The 23,509-nt window shown below is 41.2% G+C and overlaps 1 protein-coding gene across 4 annotated transcripts in view; it reads right to left on the bottom strand.

Annotated features, from left to right (window-relative positions):
- INPP4B (inositol polyphosphate-4-phosphatase type II B) overlaps positions 1–23,509 on the bottom strand; it is a 319,510-nt gene that overhangs the window by 18,631 nt on the left and 277,370 nt on the right. For all 4 annotated transcript variants that reach the window (XM_054172577.1, XM_054172578.1, XM_054172576.1 and 1 more), the window contains 2 exons: positions 20,464–20,576; positions 14,403–14,557 (listed from right to left, as the gene is read on the bottom strand). In XM_054172577.1, the coding sequence (XP_054028552.1) occupies positions 14,403–14,557; positions 20,464–20,576 (268 nt within the window). The remainder of the gene's footprint in view (positions 1–14,402; positions 14,558–20,463; positions 20,577–23,509) is intronic.

Here is a 23,509-nt window from a genome sequence, read left to right on the forward strand (position 1 = left end):
ACCATAACAGCAGGTGTTGATCCTGTCTGGGAAAAGGTCTTTTAACTTCTGCTAGGCCAATGTGTGCTCCTTGTTCCATCTGGTTCTACATCATCAGAGAGATCAGTGAAATCCACACTACAAAAAGTCACTTTTGGGAAGGGTTGTTAATTTCATCTGTGCCTAGAAAAGCCAAATGCAGGGTGAGAGGATTGTTTTCAATTTAACTGTTCAGAGTGTTAGTGGAGAACAGACTGGCCAGAAAGGATGGATCACAGTATCCTAAGGATTTGGTGTGTCTGCTTGGACTGGGGCATGGGACAGGGCTCACCAGAGACCTCTGATGGCAAATGTCTAGCCAGCGTTTGCTGGTGTAGTTCCTTTGGCTTTGCTTGAGCCATCCCAGTTTTATTTCAAGGTAAAGAGTGCTTGTCAATGAGTACATCAAATGTATGAAGCACAAAGCAGTGCTCTTAGCAAGGGGGAGTGGACTAGATGATCTTTCAAGGCCCTTTCCAGCCCCTAAGATTCTGTGATATCGGTGATATCTTAGAAGTCACATGTCTGAATGAGGGAGATGGTGGCTGTTACCACCACAGCACCCACAGGGCTGCACTGCACAATTGAGACATTGTGAGTTTTGCCTTCCAAATAGTTCAATCATTCTCTGTTCCAGAGGATCAATCTCTTTGTCAAACTTGTTATTTCCCAGAATTATGACATCATGACATTCACAATGGTTACCTTTTCTTCGTTTGGGTGTATATTTAGGTAGGTCTGATTCAAACCCAAGAGCTGCATTCCAAATGCTCTTGCAGTATTAACTGTAACAGTAAGCAAAGCAGAAAATGTCAGGTTTTAATCTCTCAGGAGACAAACACTGTCAGAGCAGCACCATGTCTGGAAAACACCTGTACTGTGTCTGAGCACTTGTATAAGCGTGCAGGAGATAATCAAAACTGTGAGTTCAAGTTCATTACCACCTCATTTCAAGTTTTACATTGGAATTAAGCTTAAATTGAGACTGAAATGAGTTTTGTTATCCCTGTTGTGCTGCATGGAGAAAGATTCTTCGTGACAGCAGGAAAAATGATCGCCTTTTAGACTGAAAACATGGAATATGAGATAGCTCTGTCACAAAATAATTTCTAAGAGAATTAGCTAAGACTACAAATTCCTTTCTTGTTCACTGTGAGGGTCTTTTCTCAGCACCCTCTCACCAGTGGATACCCATTGTCTGAAAGTGTCTGACATAAAATGCTACTGCACTCAAGTTTCATCACCCTCTCTAAACACCAAGAACAATATCTCTGTCACATTATGTGGGGGCACCAAATTTTCCCAGCGCTTCTACCTCAGAAAAATCCTCATCTTCACTTGCAGACAAGTAAACCTACAGGGCAACACAGGACATGAGAGTCTAAAGTGTTGTAACTAAATTTCACTTGCCAATCAAAGCATGTGAAACAATCAGAACCCACAGTGACAGAAAAATAAGGCAACAAAATACTCTACAAACTGCTACTTGTCTTGGAAAATTCCTCTCAAAGTTTCAAAGCCCCTTTTCAAAGCTCACTTCATTGAGTCACATAATGAAATAGCAACATGTGACACAAGTCACTGCTCCTAATTCCTATATGCCTACATTTTATCTGACTATAATTGTGTCTGTGTGTTACGTGATGTACCACACAGACCAACACACTTAGGAAGTCACACTTGGTTGTGCGCAATTTGGCCTTGTTAAGGCATCACCAAAAGGTGACTTCAATCCTCTTCAGGCAGAAAAAAAAATGTACTGACTTTTAATCTACCAGATTAAAATGATATAAATTACAGCCAGGCAGATAATAACCTTGGTCACAAAAATTACTCTGATACTTCTGTAGAACAAAGCGAGCAGGAAGCATAAGGTCCTATCTACCCTGAGGGCTTCACGAAACAAGGTCATTTCCCTTTCAAGAAAGAGCAGGAGGAAATAAATTGCAGTAAGACCACAAGACAGTATCTTACAGAAAGCAGCAAGACAGGATAACAGGGGAAATCCAGACCTTCAGGAGGAAAATTACTACTTCCTACTTGGCAGCACCTCCTGGGACACTTACAATGAACAAGAAGGAAACTCCAGAGCACAGCAGAGGTCTGACACGAACTAGCTTACTTTAAGAATTCAAGCAGCATCTTCACATGGCAAATGATGTTAATCTGCATAACAGAAATGTCAAACTGTATTTACAGCAATTGTCTACAAATCTGCCAATAATACCATTGCAGCAGCACAATTTTGCAGAGAAAGAGGACATAGGGATCAACCTTCTCCCTTAGGCAGCAACACAGTGAGAAAGCAAAAGGACTTTATTCAGTATGATGTTGAGGGAGGACTATCCACCAACACTCAGGCAGCTGACACCAGTTCAGCAATGTCCAGGAGGGAGAGAGGCTTTAACTGTGCTGCCAGCACTGCTGCATGTGCTGTGTCAGCATGAACTCAAGTATGAAAAGGGATGGGGAAAAGAGAATTATTCATGTGCAGAACAGCAAAGTCAGTAAGGCAATGAACCTTCTTTATAAGCATTGCTCTTGCATGTTCAAATAGAACAATGTGACTTCTATTTAAAACAAACCAGACAATGAGAAGAGTATGCTTAAGAAGAAGTAGCTCCAAATTCAGTTTCCAACAAAGGAGAGGACTGTGAGGTCATGAATGACTTGACATCTCTATACCATCTTTCCCTTGTTGTCAGGTACATCTCATTAGTCTTTGCTTATCAATTATAAGGGTTTTTTGGGTCAAGAAGATTTGACATTATGAAGTGTTGGCACAATGTTCAAATCTCAGCTCTTGATCTACTCCTTTAATTAGCAATCATTAAATGAAAGGCTTTTAATACACATGTGGCTCACCACATTAGCAGTTGCTACAGTGAAGATTACAATACCAATAACAACTGATAAGGCAATAGAAAGTTTTGTATTTTGTTCAGAAAACAAACCCATATTACATTATGATTGAGTGAGTCCAAAGGAGGGCCATGAAAATGATCAGGGGACTGGAAGACCTCTCCTATGGGGACAGGCTGAAGGAGCTGGGGTTGCTCAGCCTGGAGAAGAGAAGGCTCCAGAGAGACCTCAGAGCAGCCTGCCAATACCTGAAGAGGGCTTACAAGAAGGCTAGAGAGAGACTGTTTACAAAGGGTTGCAGTGATAGTGCAAGGTACAATGGTTTGAAATTAGAGAAGATTTAGACTGGATGTTAGGAGGAAATTCTTTAGCATGAGGGTGTTGGAATACTGGAACAGGAGGTAGTTGCAGCCCCATCCCTGCAGATATTCAAAGTCAGGCTCAACAGGGCTCTGGCAACCTGATCTAGTGGAGGATGCCCCTGCTCACTGCAGGGGGGCTGGACTAGATGACTTCTGGAAGTCCCTTCCAACCCAAACCTTTCTATGATTCTATGACAAGACCTTAAATGAGAGAGCAGACACCTTAGAAATAGCTGGCAACATAAACAGGTAGCAGCATGTAAGTAGGAGGCAGCATTCTAAGTGCATGCTGATGACAAAAAAAAAAGTGAAACAGCAAACACTGAATATGTCAGAGACTTTCATTTAAGGATCATGAGGAACTATTCTAACCAGTTATAATCAATACCATCAAAATGGGCTTTTCTGGAATTCAGAATCAATACACAAACCTTTGAGAATGAGATATTGTAACCGCTTGCCTTTGCCTGATGCCTCTCTGCTCATTTCAAAACCAGCCAGTAATGCCTTTGACAGAGTGCCAGTTTAGCCATTTTTGTGAGCCTCCCTGAGGCATTCAATCTAACAGCCATTTTATTAGCTGAAATAAACTTAGAACAGAGACTGTGCCAGCCTTACTTAAACTAAGTGAGCTACAATCCCAAACAAACCAGACTAATGGTGTTGATTTTAATTTCCTGGCCAGAATGCGTTATGAACAATATTCCACAACAACCTCCTGTGGACACTCACATCTCCTGCTTACCACACCACCACCACCAGGCAGTTTGTTGAAGGCTTCTCAGCAAACCTTTTTGTTGCTGATCACTTTGTACTCTGGGGATGCTTCATTCTCAGCAGTTAGGGATGAGTTATAAACAGATTTGAACTAAAACCCAAACCAACAACTTTGGAGCAGTGAGGAGTGATTTTTGCAAAATGCAGATGAACCCCAACATTATTTTGAGAGGAATTATGCATTTTCATTACATGACCCTAGAACAAGGTCTTTCTTACAATTATGTTACCACATCACCAGGCTGCTCCTTAATCATGTAAGGTTTTAATAATCAAAGCAAATTCCTCATATCTGACAATGTTGACTGGGTTTGGCCTGGTGGTGAGGAGAAAATGTTTCCCTTTTTTAAGCATGTTGCAGCTCACTGATCTACTGCTGCTAATAGCTGATGCATTTTTAGTTTGTCTTCCTATAGAAGCAAAGATTTCATGTCAGTGTTTAGTGTGAGGGGAAGGAAGAGGCATCTGGACGTGCCCTTGGGCACATTGACCAAGCTCAGCTGAATTCATGGGAAGGGTAAGAAACCTCAAGGATTATTATCACACACACACAGAATCACCAAGGTTGGAGGAGACTTCAAAGATCAAGTCCAACCTGTCACCCAACACCTCACGACTAAACCATGGCACTAAGTGCCACGTCCAATCCCCTCTTGAACACCTCCAGGGATGGGGACTCCACCACCTCCCTGGGCAGCACATCCCAATGGCTAACAACTCCTTCTGTGAAGAACTTTCTCCTCACCTTGAGCCTAAACTTCCCCTGGCATTATGTTCTCACCAGTACAAGGAATTGCACAGTCAAGGTGCAGAGAGACACAAAGCATGTGTGGGGAGGCTGTGGCATGAAACTGAAGTTGCTTATACATCAGAAAACCCTTATAAATGGGAGGAGAAGACAGAGAAGATGTCATATATGTGCCCAACTTCAGGTGAGCCTCTCTATAAACCATGGAAGGACACAGAGAACTTCTAATCACTCTACACAGACACACAAAGCTGACCTCATACTCCTTCACCGAGCTAACTATGTCAGTATGGTAAGCTTCAATCCTGTCAACAGGAGTCCTTACATTACCATAACAGGTGCTCAGAATATTTCAAGAGTTATCAAACTACCCTACAACACTACAATTTTCTCCTTTAAGGAATAAAAATAAGAAAAGGAAGGCTATCAATAATTGTTTCAAAGAAACAGTGACAATGCCCCCAATTCCACAATACTAGGAAAATCTTTTACACAAGGGTCAGTGAATTTTGTGGATACCATAGCAGAGGTAGCTTCTGCCTCACTAACAGGTTATTTATCTATCTAGCAGGCCGAGTCAGATACCCAAAACATTTCATCCCATAGCACAAGTTGTGGTGAATGGAGATTCCCTTCTCCCCTGGCAGAAGCCTGGTACTTTTCCTACTGCTGGAAGACAATATGTACAGGGCAACATCCAGGCTGGGGAGAGAAGATAGGCTGGCAGGGAAGAAAGTCCTCAGCAGGGCACGAAAGCAGCACTGCAGATGCACAGCCAAACCAGTGTCCATTGATTTTGACATTAGGTATGCTTAGAGTCACGATAGAACTACAGCACCACTAAGTCCCAGGGTTGCAGAAACCACTTTTAACTGTAGTAACAGTAGGAGTTGACTGTGGAGTGATCTGGCTGCGCATTTTGGGTGGAGCCCAACTTTTCATCTGCATTGACTTCCTTTTAAACACATGCTTCCTACTCAGCCAGAACATAGCAGACATTTAGGCGATTATGATCCATGTTCCCAAGATTATCTCCCAAATTTATCTCTGATCCAGAGAACAGGACAGCAATATAATGCCACTGGCTCTGTTGCTGGGTGTAATTCCAGCCAACTACAGATAACATCATGGAAGCAGGAAGTCCATAATAAGTACATAATAGCCCAAATAGAATCTCCTTTCTGTTTGGTCACTCCACTGCAAATAGCCAGCATGTACCACAAAGGAACCACTGAGAAACAACATGCTGCTGCTGCTAGCTAAACCAGAGGAAGTCTGCCAGAGGTTGCTGTAATGATGAGGACACATTTATGAAGTGTCAGTCATCAGATCAGAGCAGCCACAGTAATTAACATCTAGAAACCACCACTGAAATTCACTTCTGAATTGAGCTGAGAGACTACTGTCAAAGGAGTTCCTCAAAATATCATAAACCCAGAAGATATTGCAGGAGAGGAAGAAACAGAGAAACACTCACTGGAAAGAGGAAATACAGCAGCAGGGAAAAAAAAAAGGGCAGGAGCTTATGGAAGAAAACTGGAGCAGGGATACTGGATGAGAAGAGATGACGCTTATCTGGATGAAGTCACTAAGAAAGCTTAAAACAAGAGGAAAAATAGACCTAGATGTGTCTGTTACCTGCATTCTATATAAGCCAGCTAGAGCTGTAGCCTGATGCTGCAACAGCTTTCTCCTGAAAAAAAATGCAGAATCTCTTACGAACCAACCTTTCAGGAACAACACCTGGTTGTTATTCTTTTCTCTGGTTGCTATTCTTGTCTGTGTTCCCTCCAACATCTCCACAATCTGTGCATGGCTGGGATTGTAGGAAGTTAGTTAGTTACAAGCTTTCCCTGCCCACATGGTATTATTCTGAGAAGAATACTGTTTCAGAGGCAGACAAATCCTTGAAGAGATTGGCTCCATGATAATTTTAACCAGCTATTGTATGTTATTACTACCCACTTACTCTCATTTCCTGTTCCATTCTTATCTAAATTTTAGACTTGGCAGTGTTGCCTGAGAGATTTAGCCGTACACGGTCAAAGGCACAGTAAATCATCTGTGATGCAGGGAGTTTCCATATAATAAATATGCATGGAGAACTTTTCCTTACATACTCTTCCAGAAAATTTTAATAAGGTGAAATATAATAATAAGAACCCCTAGCATTACTCCCTCTGGTGAGTTTAATGCACCTAGTTTCTCATTTCAGGTAAGACCCAGTCTTTCATGGAAGTTCTGAACAAGCAATAGCATATGCAGTAAAGCACCAAATGAATGAAGGAATTAATGAAATCTTCCAGGGATGACTAGGAGGATCTCAAAAATGAACAGCAGACAGTATTTCCAGGTAATCTGACTGTCTGCATGCTAGACTTGCCTAACCATAGCCAGTGAAGTCCAAGAAAACTATGGTCTTGTATCCTGTATGTAGCAGAAGGGATAGAAACACTTCACAGTAGAAGACCTTTTGTCAGGAGTACAAATAATGTAAACACTTCCCTTTTCCTTTTTGAATTCATCAAGATGCAGTGTTTTAATTCACTGCTCTGCTATTAAGGATCCAGAAACAGACTGTGGTACTAACTGGGAAAGCAAAATCATTGGATAAGGCTTTTTCATTTGGCTGGTTTTGAAAACAAAGTGATCACAGTGTGCACCTCACACCTACCTTCCTCACTGTTTATACAATTAAACCATTCACTGAGAGGGAAGGCACAGCTCAATTCCCTATACTCTCATTTGGGTCAAGATATGGCAGATACTAATATGAGCTAGTCAGCAGATCATTTACCCTGTTGATATCTCAGTGAGAAACAGAAAGAAGCAATCAGAGCAGAAGAACTCAGAGGGAGGCGAGTTTTTGATTAGAGTACCATTAATCCTGGCTCTCCTTTGGAGAAGTGTGTATGTCCTTAAGCCCAAGGGCAGAGACTCCCTTCAGCCAAAAGCTCACAGGAAATCAAGGTTTCTTTCTTGTCACAAAGTTAACCCCTAAACATGGGCAAGCATTTTCTCTTTCAATGGAAAAGGAACATCATTTCTTGTTTTGTTTTGGATTTTTTGTTTATTTGGGGGGTTTGTTTGTTTGCTTGCTTCTTTGGTAGCTTTTTTTGTGTTGTCATTTGGGTTTGGGTTTTTTTTTGGTTGGTTGGTTTTCACTGCAATTGATCTATGAGAGTGTTTTAGTTCTCAGTAGATATAATTTACTGTCAGATTCCCAGTCCTCTTGAAGTACTCACCTTTCCAACCAGGGTGTGGGGGGGTGGACTAGATGATCTCTAGAGGTCCCTTGCAACCAGTGCATTCTGTGCTTCTATAGTTCCCTACATAACCAATGAAGGAGAAGCAGATGCATTTCAACAACTCAGCCACCTAACACTGGTGTCAACATTTAGAGGAAACACAGACTGCTTATGGTACTTCCTTGTCCCCAGGGACTGAAAGGAACACTAAGCATTCACTTCAGAAATTCTGGTTTACTGCCTGCTGAAAATCTGTTTGTGGTGATGCAGCCTGAGTCCTACCTCTAAATATTCCTTGCAAAGAGTGGCAAAGGTTTTCACTGTTTTCCCTTGAGTACTCCTTTCCTCCCTAGTGATTAGTCCTGGAATATTATTATAGGTTCCAGAGGAAGACCAACTATAATTAAGGTTACACAATACTTTCCATTAAGATTCTACTTTCAATTGTTCATTCTGAATGGATAAAAGTCAAACTTACAATGTCATTTAAGGAATAAAAAACAAAACACAGCTTGCATGCTTTTTATTTTGGAGATCCTCATGCTGAAGAGTAGGATTTGATTTATGCACCAAGGTAACAAAGGTTTGAGAGAGGTAACTACTTGTAAGAGCCTGCTCCTGCAGAAATCTCAAATTACCTCTTCCTAACAGACTTGTTAAAATTCAGCAGGTACAGACTTAGAGGATTCAATCTGTACTGAGTATCTGCCAGGTTAAGGGGTTAGACAAGACTTCTCCTGCTGCTGTTCTTTCTGGCAGATGGTGGCAGCCACAATATCAAGCAGAAGCAATGAGGCAGAGGACCTGCCTCTGCTCTTCTCTCCGTATTGTTACTGAGGCCTGTTTCCTAGCTCTGAAGAAGAGGATGAAGATAAAGGCAGCCATACATGTTGCAGAGGAGGCAGAAGCAGCCAGAGGGAAATAATCCAGCAATAGTCAGGTGAAAATGAGGAAGATGAGAAAATTCTCATGAAAGAGTTCTCAGAACTCTGCCCAGAAAGAAGTCTGAAACCAGTATTGGGGAGAAGTTGGAGAAATAAGGTGCTGGAGAAATGAGACATCTGGAGTCAGCTAGAGAACATTGCCCTCCAAAACATGGACTTGAACATGTGACCCCAATAAACCAGAGAAAATGTGTGAGATGTTCCCAAAACCCTGCCAATTTGACTGGAAACTTTCAAGGTCAGGTTAGATGGAGCTGTGAGCACCCTGATCTCATTAAAGATGTTCCTGCTCACTGCTGGGGGGTTTGACTAGATGACCTCTGAAGGTCCTTTCCAACATAAAGCACTCTGATTCTTACTACATCCTGTGACCATCTCTCTCCATCCTGTTTTCTTTTCCTTTGCACACTGTTGCAGTAATTTAGTTTTAGAAAACAAAATTGCTGGTGGTTTGAATGCACCAAAATTGGATCCTGCCTTTAGGTAATGCCAGGCTTCTTTCAAGACATTAAGTAATGTAAATCTTTCCATATAAAATTTGTACTTCAAAATATAAACATTGGTTTTCCATAGAATGAGGGATAGATATGTTGGTAGGCAGGCTCTCCCTTGAAGTTTTGTTCACACTGCATTAATACTCGGGGGGGGGAGGGGGGGGGTGCAGAAAGAGAGATGGAGAAGGTCAGATAGGCTGGAAAAAGAAAAGGTTAGAGGAGAATTCATCTGCTTTCTCCTCTGTGTGACCCCTCATGTGCTGCATCTAGTGCCACAAACTTGCAGGGGCAGGGTGAAATCTTGGAGATGAGAAAAAAGCAGAGGAAGATCTACATCTGGATCCCTATTTCACATCCTGTCCCTTTGCTCCTGCTTCCAAGTCCAAGAAGCATCCACAACACTGTGTTGTTTAGTATAGGACTTTCCAAGGTCCATCTCAGTCTGGACATACAGGTTTGGCCCAGGACACCTGTAAGTTCCTGATTAAAGAGTTGTTAAAGCTATCCCTCCCTCAACTCATACATCTTTAAGGTCATCTTCAAGAAAAGACCACCTTTAAAAAGGAGCTATTTCTTTCATAACTGGGCCCTCAAATACCTGGATCTTGTTGCCCAGATCATTCATTCTTTGTACTTGTGCTTCGAATAGATTTTGATGGGCAACGTATCTAAAATCATCTGAAACCCCCTGGACTGCTCTTTCAGGTGAAACTGGAACATCCTACATCAAGTCAAATTTTGTATTCAGTGTCTGAAATATCTGACAGGTATTGTGCCCTCCTAGGAGTGAAAGCCTGGAGGCTTTGCTCTAGGCAATGGATTTGACATTTCATTTGCCTGTTTTTTCTTTTGAGACTTTATTGGAAACATACTCAAAACCCAGAAGAGTCTGAGGTTACTACCCAAGGCTTCCAAAAGGGACCCTGTCACTGGAACATTAACATGAAATAGGTTCAGAAAAGAAGAAGAAAAAGAAAAAATCCCCCAACCCCAAAACACCACCACCCCCCAGAAAACCTACTCCCTCAAAAAACCAAACCAAACCCCCAAACAACAAGAAACTCCAAACCACAAAACCCAAAGCAAATCAAATGACTTTTACAGAACTGCCTCACAGTGTGCTGCCTACCAGAGTCCATCCTCCTTTAAGCAGTGGCCACCTCAAAAACCAAAAATTAAAACAGTGTGATAGATACTGCAGTAAACTTGAGTGAAACAGTTTTGCCTCTCTACTGTCTCTTGGAAGACAGTAAACACTGAATGATATGAAATAGTCACATATGGCCAGAAGACAAAGCCATCTATAACCTAATGTAAATGATAAAGTTTGTGTTCCAATCATCATTTCACTACATTTTTCACAAGCTAAAAGGGACAACTAATGGGAGGAGTTTTGGCCAGCTTTTGTTGTCGTTCTGAAGCAATGATAAACATCATGCAGTCCATCACTACAAGACACTGATTCCACTTACAAACGAACTAATTAAATCACAGCTACTGGCAGGACTTTCCTAATGAGCATCGTGCAATGCACAGTGAAGCAAACACACTGAAACATCTGAAACTGCCTCTGGTTTTCCCCAAATCCTAGAGGCATCAGAGAAGCTGAAAAGCAGCAGCACACAGAAGTCCAGCATCTGCAAGCTTCTGCTGGCAAGAAAGCACATTATCACAAGCCCATGCTTCTCAGCAGAGCTGTGTCAGCACTGGCAGGAAAAGAAAAAGCTTTACAGCTACATAGACATCTTTATAATTTTCATATCTCAAAATGATGGCATTTCCAGTAAAGGCTGCTTTTGAATGGCCCTTTGCTTTTACAACTCACTTTGTTTCACAGTACTGTCTATCTCCTACTGTTAACTCTTGAAAGAAGCCTTTCAAAGATCAATGCAGTCTGTTAAGAATCCAGACGTTAAAACGGAGTTTTTCTTGCCTGCGTTTGCTCTTGAAAGGCTCAGAAATGATTTGTGCCAATCAGCAATAAAGAGACTTGAGTGACAGGGTTTAACTAAGTGATCCAAGGATGATTTGTCAGGGGAAAACTGCTAAAATTATAAATTAAATAGCAAACAGAGTTTTCCTCTGTCTGCTTTTAAACCAACACAGGTTCTTTCAGATGTGAAAATCATTGTGAAAGCTTCCACAAGGAGTCAATGAAAAGCTTAGGAATGCCCAGAATAATCTCTGAAATAACACTCAGCAACAGTAGTAAAATACAAAGAAAGCATTGCAATGACCACCAAACAAAGCTGTTGACCTCATTCACACAGACCTCAGAAATGTAGCTGCCAAACTTCCCTCGAGTAACATACAGGAGACTAGATGGCACACTGTCATAGCTCTTCCTGTGGAAATTATGGTTTGGTTTCCCACCTCTCTTTTACCTGCCTGTTCTTCCTTTCCCAATTTGTTCTCTTAAATCCACCTTTCTCCATCTGCCTAAAAGAAGAGAGCCCAGGTGGAGGGTTCTTGCCCCACTACCTTCACTGATAAGGAGAGAAGCCGGTGTCACTTCCAGCACTGCTCCTTAAGTAACTCCAGCAACAGGTGGACAGTGAGGAGGGACAAACAGTTCCTACTGAATGCCTGTATCACAGAATCACACAGAATCCAAGAATGGTGGGAGTTGGAAGGGACCTTTGAAAATCATCTAGTCCCACCTTCCTGCTAGGGCAGGATTGTCCAGAGTAAGTCACACAGGAACAGGTTTCGAATGCCTCCAGAGACGGAGGCTCTGTAAACTCTCTGGGCAGCTTCTTCCAGTGAAAGAATGAAGCTGTAGCACCAAAGATATGAAAAGTATCAAAAGACAGTTCTCCAAACTGCCTGACCAACTCTCAGTGAGAGTACCGGAGAACTCAGTACTCACTGTTCCTATCTGACATTTTTATTCCTCTGTTCTGAATTTTTATGCTTTCTCTCACCAGCTTTTGAGAAAAAGCTCATTATTGGCTGCTCATCATTCATCTTTTTTAACCTCCAGTCATGTGAAGAGTGTTATGCAGACAGAAACTAGCACAGGGAAAAGATTTATTGATTTATTTATTACCCTGGTGCAGGTTAGTTGTACGCTACTGCCACTACTTGCAAGGCCCTTGCTTTAAGTCTCAGACAATTCTACCACCCACCTCAAAATTATGACCTCCCATCCAACACAGCATCTACTTCAGTTCAAAGCTGTTTCAGGTTAATTTACAGCATATTAGCAGGATAAAGCTTTTCTCTGTTTAAAACTACAGAAAAAATACAGAATTTATGTTTTTCTGACGATGCATCAACCTCATATACCCATCTGCTCGTTTAGATTTCAAGTCTCCTCCAGACACAGCTCACGTGTCCAACTGAAAACGCAACTCCTGTGTCCACCTTGTCAGCTTTCAGACCAGTTATGTGATATAAAAGCACCCAAAGTTACTTATATCTTAGTCTACAGAAAACTACTACACATTTGCACTAACAAGGTAGTTTGTATAAGTGTAATGGCTTGGGGTTTTTGTTTGTTTATTTTTTGTTAATGAAGTTTACGTCTGTGAAGCTTTTCCAACCTACTACTGCTCAATGCTATTCTAACGTAATAATGATTCTGAATAATTAGCTCGCCTGTATCTGGTAATTTACCAGAGGGTCACACACTTTTGTATTTTCTGGAGACAGGAAAGGAAAAAAAAAAAAACAAACACAACATATTTGAAATGCCAACACAAATGAAATTTAAGACAGAAAACTCAGAAATTTGCCACTGATGATAAAACATGTAGTTGTGAAAGACTGCACACAAGTCATTCGCTCACTGAAATCCTGCAGACACGGAGGGGCTTACTCAAGCTAATGATAAAGAAGGATGCACCTCAGTTTCATACATCACATCACATTGTGCTAGCACCAAGCAAAGCAGCTCTGCACCTAAGCCACCTCAGTCCTCTGCTCAAGTACTCGTTGTAAATATCACCTTTTTAAAGGGACCCAGTCCTGCAGTGCTAACTAGATATTAAATCTCTAATTGACAATACTAACTGTTAAGGTCAAGAATCATCAATCCCAGGCTTCAAGCATGATTGCTTACTTAACGTGATCTTTGCAAATCCAACACACCATTTGTGTTTCACACAAGTGCAGGACATGGTTCAGTTACTTCTTTGCAGGCTGACCAGAATATTTTCTACTAATTTTGCAGTGACCTTTGCTAAATTATTTGAATGTTGTGGACATTTCTAAACTCAGAAAATACGATGCAGTACTCACTGAAGTCAGTTGTGAAAGTTTCTTTAGAGACAATAGGATCCAGATTCATTTTATGATCAAAACTCATTTGCTCAATAGTTTTTTTTCATTCACTGAAGATTCAGATAATCAGAAACCTTTGCATCTTTTAATTACACATTGCTGATAACATCAGCCTCAACTTCTGCATGGTTTTTATTTTTCCTTTTTAAGCACAGTAAAGGTTTGATCAGATGTTAGTGACAACCTCCATCAGTCCAAGCCTTATTTTCAATAACATGAGCTAACAAGTATTGTCAACTGTGACAAATGCTTGTTCTGCTTTCACAGTGTTGGTCTGAGTTTTATACAAATGATTTAATGAGTGTGTAAACATCTTAAAACAGACAACTTCTTTCTTTTTTTCTTCAATGGTAATGGAATATTGTTAAAGATTTAAGCCTTCTGAAAGCCCATGAAACTGCTGTTTACTTCAGTGAATTTCTGTGTCAATGATGTGACATTTAGAAGGTTTCACACATCTATCTTAGAAACTTGTTAGCAGTGACAAAACATGCAGTTCAAAGGCCTCGCATGCAGAAGTGACTTACCAGCTGGCATGCAGCTGGTCAGCTCTGCTAAATCAGGACTGCTGCTTATGGAGCATTTGCAGTCAGCTTTAGACCATGCTGTGCTGTAGCTCCTGGCTTAGCTCAAAATGCAAGGGACACTCAAAAATCTCCACATACCTTCTCATACAATCCAGTGCCCGAATGAAGAAGTCTTTGTGAAGCTGATGCTCGTCCCTCAGGATGGAGCACTGCTCCAGCGTCACTGACATGGATGTCCGGTCTTTGGCACTTTTGCAGCAGGTGAAACGGACTCCGTTCAGCTTACGGCAAATCTGAAACACAGGCAGAGGTCACAGAGTGCCCTTTCCATACCTTGTCTTCACTCCATGCTAAGCAGGCAGGGGAACTCCCACCATTGTCCAAGCACACACAATGAACAGAGAGAGCTACACTATTATTCCAGAAGAAAACAGCTACTAAGAGGTAGTAATTCCAGTCCTGAATCATATGGGCTGCTGACAGGCTCTTTGCAGTTCAAACAGTTATTAGGGCTGCTACTAGGGGATTTTCATATTCCAGTACCTGAAGGGGGCCTAAAACAAAGCTAGAGGGGACAGTTAACAAGGACACATAGCAATAGGACAATGCTTTTAAGCTAGAGCAGGGTACATTTAGACTGGACATTATGAAGAAGTTCTTTACTGTGAGGGTGGTGGAACACTGGAACAGGTTGCTCAGGGAGGTGGGGGAGGCCCCATCCCTGAAGACATTCAGCATGGCTTGAGGGGGTCTGTGAACTACCTGATCTAGTGGGGGATACTCCTGCTTACTGGAGTTGGGTTGGACTAGATGACCTTTAAATGTCCCTTACAACCTGTCTCATTCTATGATTCTAAGCAGCATGCCCCTGCTGGGCTGACACAGTGCCACAGCAGGTGAAAATGTGCTCAAAAGAAGTGTGACTTTATCTTTTGTTTATAAATTCTCCACATTAACACTCTACAAAAACCAGCACCACATGATCACAGCTACTGATCTATAGACCGTTTCCAATTTATTCCAAAGAATATGTTTTCAAAACAGAACTTCAGGGTTTTCATTATCAGGACAAGCCTTCAAACAAACTGCCCACCGATGAAAAAGGAGCCCTTTGTGATTTCAGGACAGCTACAGATGATCTTGTATAGCAGTTGCAATCAAGTCTCTCTCCTGCTCACCTCAACATCCTTCCCACAAGGGAGGCAAGAAACTCTGTAGATCACAACAACAACAAATCCTCCCCAACTTACTATTCTTAGTTCTATTTTAAGCAAGTCACTAAAATGTCTACAGGTACTACAGCTTACCAAATCATTGCATCCAATTTCCTGGACTTGAAATAAAAAGTATTAGTGTTAGCCTAGGCTATTGGAAAAGGAAAAGATGCCTCATTTTGTCCTCATTTTCTCTGACAACCACCCCATTCAATTACAGCTTAATTGTCTGAATACCTAATGAATGTTGAAACAGTGAAGAAAACCTTTGCCAAGTCTTAACTCAGACGCATGAGCTTAGAGGACTAACTTCTCCTGAGGATATGGACTCAAGACATCTGAATTTAAATATAGTCCTTATTTTCAACAGAGGTACAAAGAACAGTTAAAGCTTAATTCAAATGATTTCCATGGATTACCTCCTTTCACTGCACTTTTGACAAATTTTAAGAGATGAGGGAAACATAACATACTTCCTAAGGATAATTTCTCACCTTAGGAAATCAGTCTGGGAGTGCAGCACCAGCCCATTAGTTTATACTTTGGGTTCAAAGAGAATTATTGTACTAGAAACAGAAAAATTGGAAGGACAGAAGATGTGCCCAAGTGGGGATCTACCTAATAAGAAAAGGGAGCATTTTGCATTGCCTGCTACTATCCCTGGACAAAACACAGCTCTAACAGCATCAAGAAAGGGAGATAGTTTAGGAAGGTAATAGGAAAGAAGGAAGGATAAAGGAAATAGAAAGAGAATAGGGCAAGGCAATAAATTACAGCTGTTAGGCTTAATCGCAAGGAACTTCTCAGCTTGTCTATCAGGTGTTTACTTGGGGTTCTGCAGGCTGAAACTGAGACATGACCTTCATTTTCTCAAATCAGCAAATATGCACTTTTTTTATCTATTAATTTCATTTTCAGGAATTATGTTAAAATCAATGGCTCAGAAAATAGAGTAGAATAGAATAGAGTTGAGTAGAATACACCATGTTGGAAGAGACCTTCAAGATCATCGTGTCCAACCCATCATCCAACACCATCTAATCAACTAAACCATGAAACCAATCACCCCATCATGTCTCTTCCTAAACACCTCCAATGATGGTGACTCTACCACCTCCCCAGGCAGCCCATTCCAGTGTGTAATTACTCTCTCAGTGAAGAACTTTCTCCTCACCTCAAGCCTAAACTTCCCCTGGCGCAGCTTAAGGCTGTGTCCTCTTGTCCTGGTGCTGGCTGCCTGGGAGCAGAGACCAGCCCCCACCTGTCTATAACCTCCCTTCAGGAGGACACTGCTGCCCACTGGAGGCTTGAACCCACGATCTTGACCTTCAGTCTCATGCTCAATACACCCAGCCTTTAAGGTCTTTGGAATATTGCAGTAAGGATGCTCCCAAAAGTTGAAGCCAGGCAAGAAGTACAGGCTAAAGAAGAACCTTGGAGTGTTTCTCCCCGCTACCCCCATCCCTACAATTCAAAATTTTAAAACTTAAATCAGTTCAAAAATTTGGAAAGTTGCGTTGGGATTTAAATAAATGACTAAAACACTTCCCCCCCACCTTTTCCTTAAAGTAATGCTGTGAAAGAAGTTAACTGCTTAATTGAAGAGATTAATTTTCTTTACACTAGTCTCTTTTGAAGTCTGAGTCATTGTGACTATTCTAAGTGAATGAGTCATAACAAAAAAAAAAACCCCAGGTAATTATTCTGGATGAGTGATGGCCTCTGGTGCAGGGAGTGGAGACTGAATCTCAAATCTGGGCTGACAGCATACATACAAAGTGCTGGCTAGTGAGCATCAGGCTGGAGCTGAGAAACATTGTAGGCACAACAAGCAAATGACCACAAGCTTCTCTGCATTGAAGTTCAGTACAAATGCCTCAATCGTTGCAAAGTGGATTAAACAGAAAGCAATCTGTTAACTTAACCAAGCAAATTAAAAAATCCTTAGATTCTGATTTAAGGAGAAATGTAGGTTAACCTGATAGGCTGGCCTAAATAAATCCTCGGAATGACTCAGTTCACTAAGCGGCAGCAGTTAAACAGGGTAAATAATTACAATGGGCAAACGCATGGATCTGATGCTCTAATCTAATGATCTGAAATCTAATAAGGGACACTATCAAATATACAGTGAGATCACCATAGCAGGGCACAGAGCTTACAGTTAGAATTCAAACTGAATCCTACCCTCAGTTTTGCTTACTTCTACCCCAAATACATTGAAGGAGAAGGAGTAGAAGGAGAAGGAGTAGAAGGAGAACTAGATTTAATACATACTAGAAGTTTAGGTCTCCCTTATGAACACAGATGTAAATGATCATTATTGTGATTAAGGGATGATAAAAGCATATGAAACTATGAAGACTAAACCCAGGATCAATCAATACTCTTGATTATTTTATCCTGCTGTAAGACAGAAGCTGAAGGGTGCAGTTTAGGAAGTAAAAATACGTAACACTTAAATCTCTGAGGCCAATGGCATGCTGGCCTGTATCAGGAATGGTGTGGCCAGCAGGAGCAGGGAGGTCATTCTCCCCCTGTATACCACACTGGTTAGGCTACACCTTGAGTCCTGTGTCCAGTTCTGGGCCCCTCAGTTTAGGAAAGAAGTTGACTTGCTGGAACATGTCCAGAGAAGGGCAACAAAGCTGGGGAAGGGTTTGGAGCACAGCCCTGTGAGGAGAGGCTGAGGGAGCTGGGGTTGCTTAGCCTGGAGAAGAGGAGGCTCAGGGGAGACCTTCTTGCTCTCTACAACTACCCGAAGGGAGGTTGTAGACAGATGGGGGTTGGTCTCTTCTCCCAGGCAAGCAGCACCAGAACAAGAGGACAGTCTCAAGCTGCACCAGGGGAGGTTTAGGCTGGAGGTTAGGAAGAAGTTCTTCATCGAAAGAGAGATTGCCCATTAGAATGTGCTGCCCTGGGAGGTGGTGGAGTCACCATCACTGGAGGTGTTTAGGAAGAGTCTTGATGGGGTGCTTGGTGCCATGGGTTAGTTGGTTAGATAGTGTTGGATGATAGGTTGGATGAGATGATCCTGAAGGTCTCTTCCAATCTGGTTTATTCTGTTCTATTCTATTTAGTGTAAGAACTGTTTCTGATACAAATTTGCAACAGCTGACTTTTAAACAGCAGATGTATTCTCACAGTTCCATTAGCATGGGGATTACATGCAGAAGCAGATATCTATGCATATCCTGGTAGAATCTCTCCTGCATCAACTGCAGTAACAAAGAGACATCCTCACATCCTTTTCAACAAAAAAACCCCATGTAACAAAGTGCAACTGATCTAATTAAAGATGTTCCTGCTCACTACTGGTCCATGGGGGCTGGACCAGATGACCTTTAAAGATCCCTTCCAACCCAAACCATTCTGTGATTCTATGCTAACGGTGGGTCCAGAAATTCTTGTTTCAGAAGACTGCAGTAACATCATATAAAGAGAAGCAGAACACCTGGAAGGAAAAATCTGAAACAGTTTATATCCAATGCTTCTTACCTATGAAATTATTTTCAGGGAGCCATGAATACAACAAATTCTGCACCTCCAGGGAGTCAGGAAACAACTTTCTATATCCAAAGATTAATTCTGTCATATTCACTGTAGCTCATTTTGCACAACCCTGTGCTGATTTATCTTTTAGTTCTTTAAAAAGCAATGTTTCACAGTAATTGCAGAGCTGGTACTTGAAGAAAAGCTTACATTTTTATTCACAACAGATTTATGCTGCCATTCCATGGGATAATATTTATTAACCACAAGGGGGAAAAAAAATGTTATTAACAACACGAAAAAATTACAGCAGGGTAATTGATACAAAGATACAATTAATATTATCTTGTTCCTGGTGCTCATGGAAAGTTGGGAAAATTTCATTAACATTTTGTATCAAGCATTTATTTGCCTGGAGGAGCACATGCAGTTGAAAGCTCTCCAAAAAACAAGGCCTTGCTTCAATAACTTCAGTAGATGCCAAAGATTTAAGTCTTTGTATAAATGGGCAGAGACACCAGGGCCACTTTCATCAATCTAAGGTTGAATTTCGCATTCCTGAAGAGCTTGAGCTCTTTATAAACACCAAAGCATTGGGGTTTTTTTTTGAACATGCAAACCCCTAGATGCTTCCCACAGAACTGGGAAACAGAATTGTGAGTATAAACAAAGTATAATTCATTGTTTGATAATCATTTTCCTTTGTGTTTCTGGGTCTGGATGTCTGCCCTTTCCACTTCGGGCTTATTTTGTGTTGGTGCCAGTGCCTTTGGAGTTACTGTCATCATAGCACTGGCTGAAGCCCTCCATAATATGTGACTGGCTAAAAGTTGTACAGATACAATGAAACACTTATTTAGAAATCATAAGTATCTTAACCACAGAAAATGAGAAGTTGAGTGCAGCAGTACTAAACAAAACCCAGAGGAAGTCATGATGTCCTGAGCCATACCTCAAGGCTCACAGACGATAACTGGCTGGAGGGCTGAGCCCAGAGAGTGGTGGTGAATGCTGCCACATCCAGCTGGCAGCCAGTCACTTGTGGGGTCACCCAGGGATCAGTACAGCTATGTATGATCATTCAAGGAATTGTTTCTGCCCATATGGGGATGAAGGGATTCCTCTGCCTTAAACAGACTCAGTTAGTTAAAACCAGAAAACAATCAAGCAGCAGCATAGCCTAGGAGAAACTCTGCAGAAAAAAGCCTTCAAAGTGACCAGGGTAATTTCCTGCTTCAAATTTTAGCCAGTTCTACCAGTTAAGAAAGTGAGAACAAGAAAATACCTGTAATGTAAGTGTAAGAAGAAGAGAGATTTTTCACAAGTTGGATGAGAGAGCAGAAGAATGGAAATGTCAGAGAGCTCTTTCAGCATATCTATCTACTTTAATCACTTGAGTTTTCCATAGTCCTACAATCCATTGCACTTACAGTATCAGCAGGCATGTGAAAATTAGTTCATCGTGTGAAACTGTTCGAAACAAGAGAGCTTACCGTTGCAGCCAGCCACATGATTTCTACATTCTTTCTCTTTTTGGCCTGGATATTTTGATGGAGATTTTCTAGCAATCCCTTTAAATCATTTTGTTCTTGAAAATGTGGTAGACCTGGGAAAAAAGCATGATAAGGTTTGCTCATTAGAATGGGGCTGATGATATATTTGTGCTGAGTAAAGAATGCCCTAAAGTAAAGAACAGACCTGTTATTTACAGCCTTATTCGGGAACACAGGATAGAAAGTATCAGCTAAGTATTTAGGGAATAAGCAAACCTTATTTCTTGTAAGTTTTGTTCTAATGCTACCTTTATCTCCATTAGTTTTGAAAATCAGTAGAAACAAACAAAAATCTGTTTTTAAAAATAATTTCTTCTTGCAGTAGTGACATAAAAAGAAATGCAATTGAAATCATAATCAGAGGGGCCTAGAACCAGTTGAAAGAATATGAAACCAAATTGATTACTTGATACACTTTTGTCAAGAAGTATGATGCTTATTCAGTGGGGGGAAAAAACCCAACCCAAGCCCCAAACCTAAACCCTAAAATTTATATTCAATTCAAAGGGTAAAAATGAGACAACTACTAAGGTAGGTCAAAATCCATTCTCCTAAATTGATCACAGCTGGAATGATCTCTCTTATCAACAGGCTTATACCTTTTATCTGTAATGAATTCTGTAGTTTCCCTTATCCATGATTCATAGTATGAAGTAATTTAAATACACTCAAGAAGAACTCATCTAAAAATGTCTAAGTTGCCTTACACCTACTGTGCTGCCAAAAGGAAAAAGAATGAAGAAAAAGTACATTCAAACTAGCTTTGTAATAATCTTAATGAGGATTTTTTTTTATCTGTGTATTACAATTCCTGATCATGCAATTAGATAGTGCAGAGCATATAAATATACATCACAACCTCCTAGACTACTGCACTTCCCCTGCATCTGTTCTCTAAAACACGTAGCACATAATGAGTGCTCCACACAGCTCCTTCCACATTATGGGAATGTACCACTAGGGTAGACATTTTACTGCTTTGAAGCAGTTTTCTTTTGCTTCACAGCAAAATGCATCATCTGAGAGATGACTTCACCAGAGGTAAAGCAAGATTCTCCTAATTTATAATATTGCCAAACAAGCAGCATCTTGACTGGAGATGATCGATTGCTTAAACTCCTCGTGCCGCAAAGCAGCATTAAACCATCAAATCATTCTCATAGATTGTAAGGGGAAGAAGCCTAGAAGCACAAAACACACTCACAGATTTACTGCTGACAATACAAGTACTGCATTGTGATGCCATGTAAGAAACCCTTCATTTGCAGGATTTCTAAACCTTGCATGCATCCCTCTTCCCACATGAAACAAAACCCTACAACCTCCCTTCAGGTGTTGCGGACAGCAATGAAGTCTCCCCTTGGTTGGACCTGATGATCTCTCTGGTCTTTTCCAACCTTATTGATTCTATGATTCTATGAAAACTGGGCAACACTGATGCTGCTGTGAGTGTTTGGTATCAAACCAGCAAGACTACCTCTCACAGGTTTCTCTGATTTTGTGTTTTTAGATGTTTAAACTCAGTTCTAAGGTGTTCTTTACAACTAATTCTGTGCTACTAAACAACAATCACACATGGAAGTTTTTAAGGCAAAGCTGGATGTGGCTCTGAGCAACCTGATCTAGTGTGAGGTGTCCCTGTCCATGGCAGGGGGGGTGGAACTGGATGATCCTTGAGGTCCATTCCAACCCTGACAGTTCTGTGATTTTTGTAGCCTCGCTATTGATAGCTATTCTGTAAAAGCAGCACTATCTTGATGCCTAAACCAGAAATACATTTGGTTGGCATTTCCAGCAGGAATCATTCTGGGAGCACATTGTTGGTTATTGTTTTCAGAGCTCTCTATTAGAGAATTAAAGAGATTAAGGAAGGTGAGTGACAGAGTGCATATTCATCTAAAAGAAGATAGAAAGTCAGTGTTTGGCATGCACATCACGTGCAGCTGAAGACTTTTAATAATTGGGAATAGAGAGAAAGGTAGAATGTTATTGGCAAGGGGAATTACAGAGATGAGAGAAAACCCAATAGTAAAGGTGGTCATACCTTTATAGAAGTGGAACATTTCATTCATTGAAATGGAATATATGAATAAAGCACCAGGCAGGTGAGGCTGCCTAAGGATGGTGAATGCAACAGCTTGCCCAACAGGGCTGTGAGCCCTCAAATTCTGTCTGGCTTTATGAGCACTATTTGTAACTTTACAGCTTTGTGAATGGTCCTGCATTTATTTTGTAGCACAGGTTTGGCACTACAGGAAACTGCCTGGAAAGGGATGACAAAACCATCAAGGAGTTATCTGTACTCTCACTTGGCTACAACACCAGGGCTGCTGCTAGCTTCAGTGGAGGTTTATCTTCCTAAGAACGTGAGCACAGAGGTGGGGGAACTAGGGAGGAGTTGAAGGCCTCCTCCAGCTGAACAGCTTGGAGAGCTTCACTTCTTTTCAGGGAACTGGTTTAAAAGGGTGAGTGTGTATAATGGCAGCGAGTTACTGGGAAGCACAGTGGAACCAGAAGGTGCTTTATGTTCTGTAAAATTTGGACAAAGAACACAGCCAAATCTTAGAAGTAGAGAAAAAGCAAGAAGGTAATAACCAGAAGAGACATGATGTATTGGACAAGTGTAGTTCTCAAAAGCCTGCCCCGTCTGGAAGAAGTCCAGGCAGCCTGTGTGGCTCACTAATAATCCTGCTACAGGAAGACAGTTCATGGTTAGTTTCTGTTCATGAAAAGCAGCCAATACTATCTGCATGCAAATTTTTGCTCTTATATAATCAGATTTATTTATGAGGTAGTAGATCTACCTCAGACTTAACCTCAGATGAGGTTAGTTTTTCAGGATGCTTTCTTGGCAAGATTCCCCTAAATTAACTATGAGTTTCCTTGTAGGAATCCTGGAGATGTGGGTGGATGGATTGGCTTAGTGCCCACCGTTTAGGAACAGAGTTTTCACTTCTGTCCAAATTATTAACAAATTAAAACCATG

This window comes from Dryobates pubescens, chromosome 24 (assembly GCF_014839835.1).
Source record: "Dryobates pubescens isolate bDryPub1 chromosome 24, bDryPub1.pri, whole genome shotgun sequence".
NCBI classification, from domain to species: Eukaryota; Metazoa; Chordata; class Aves; order Piciformes; family Picidae; genus Dryobates; species Dryobates pubescens.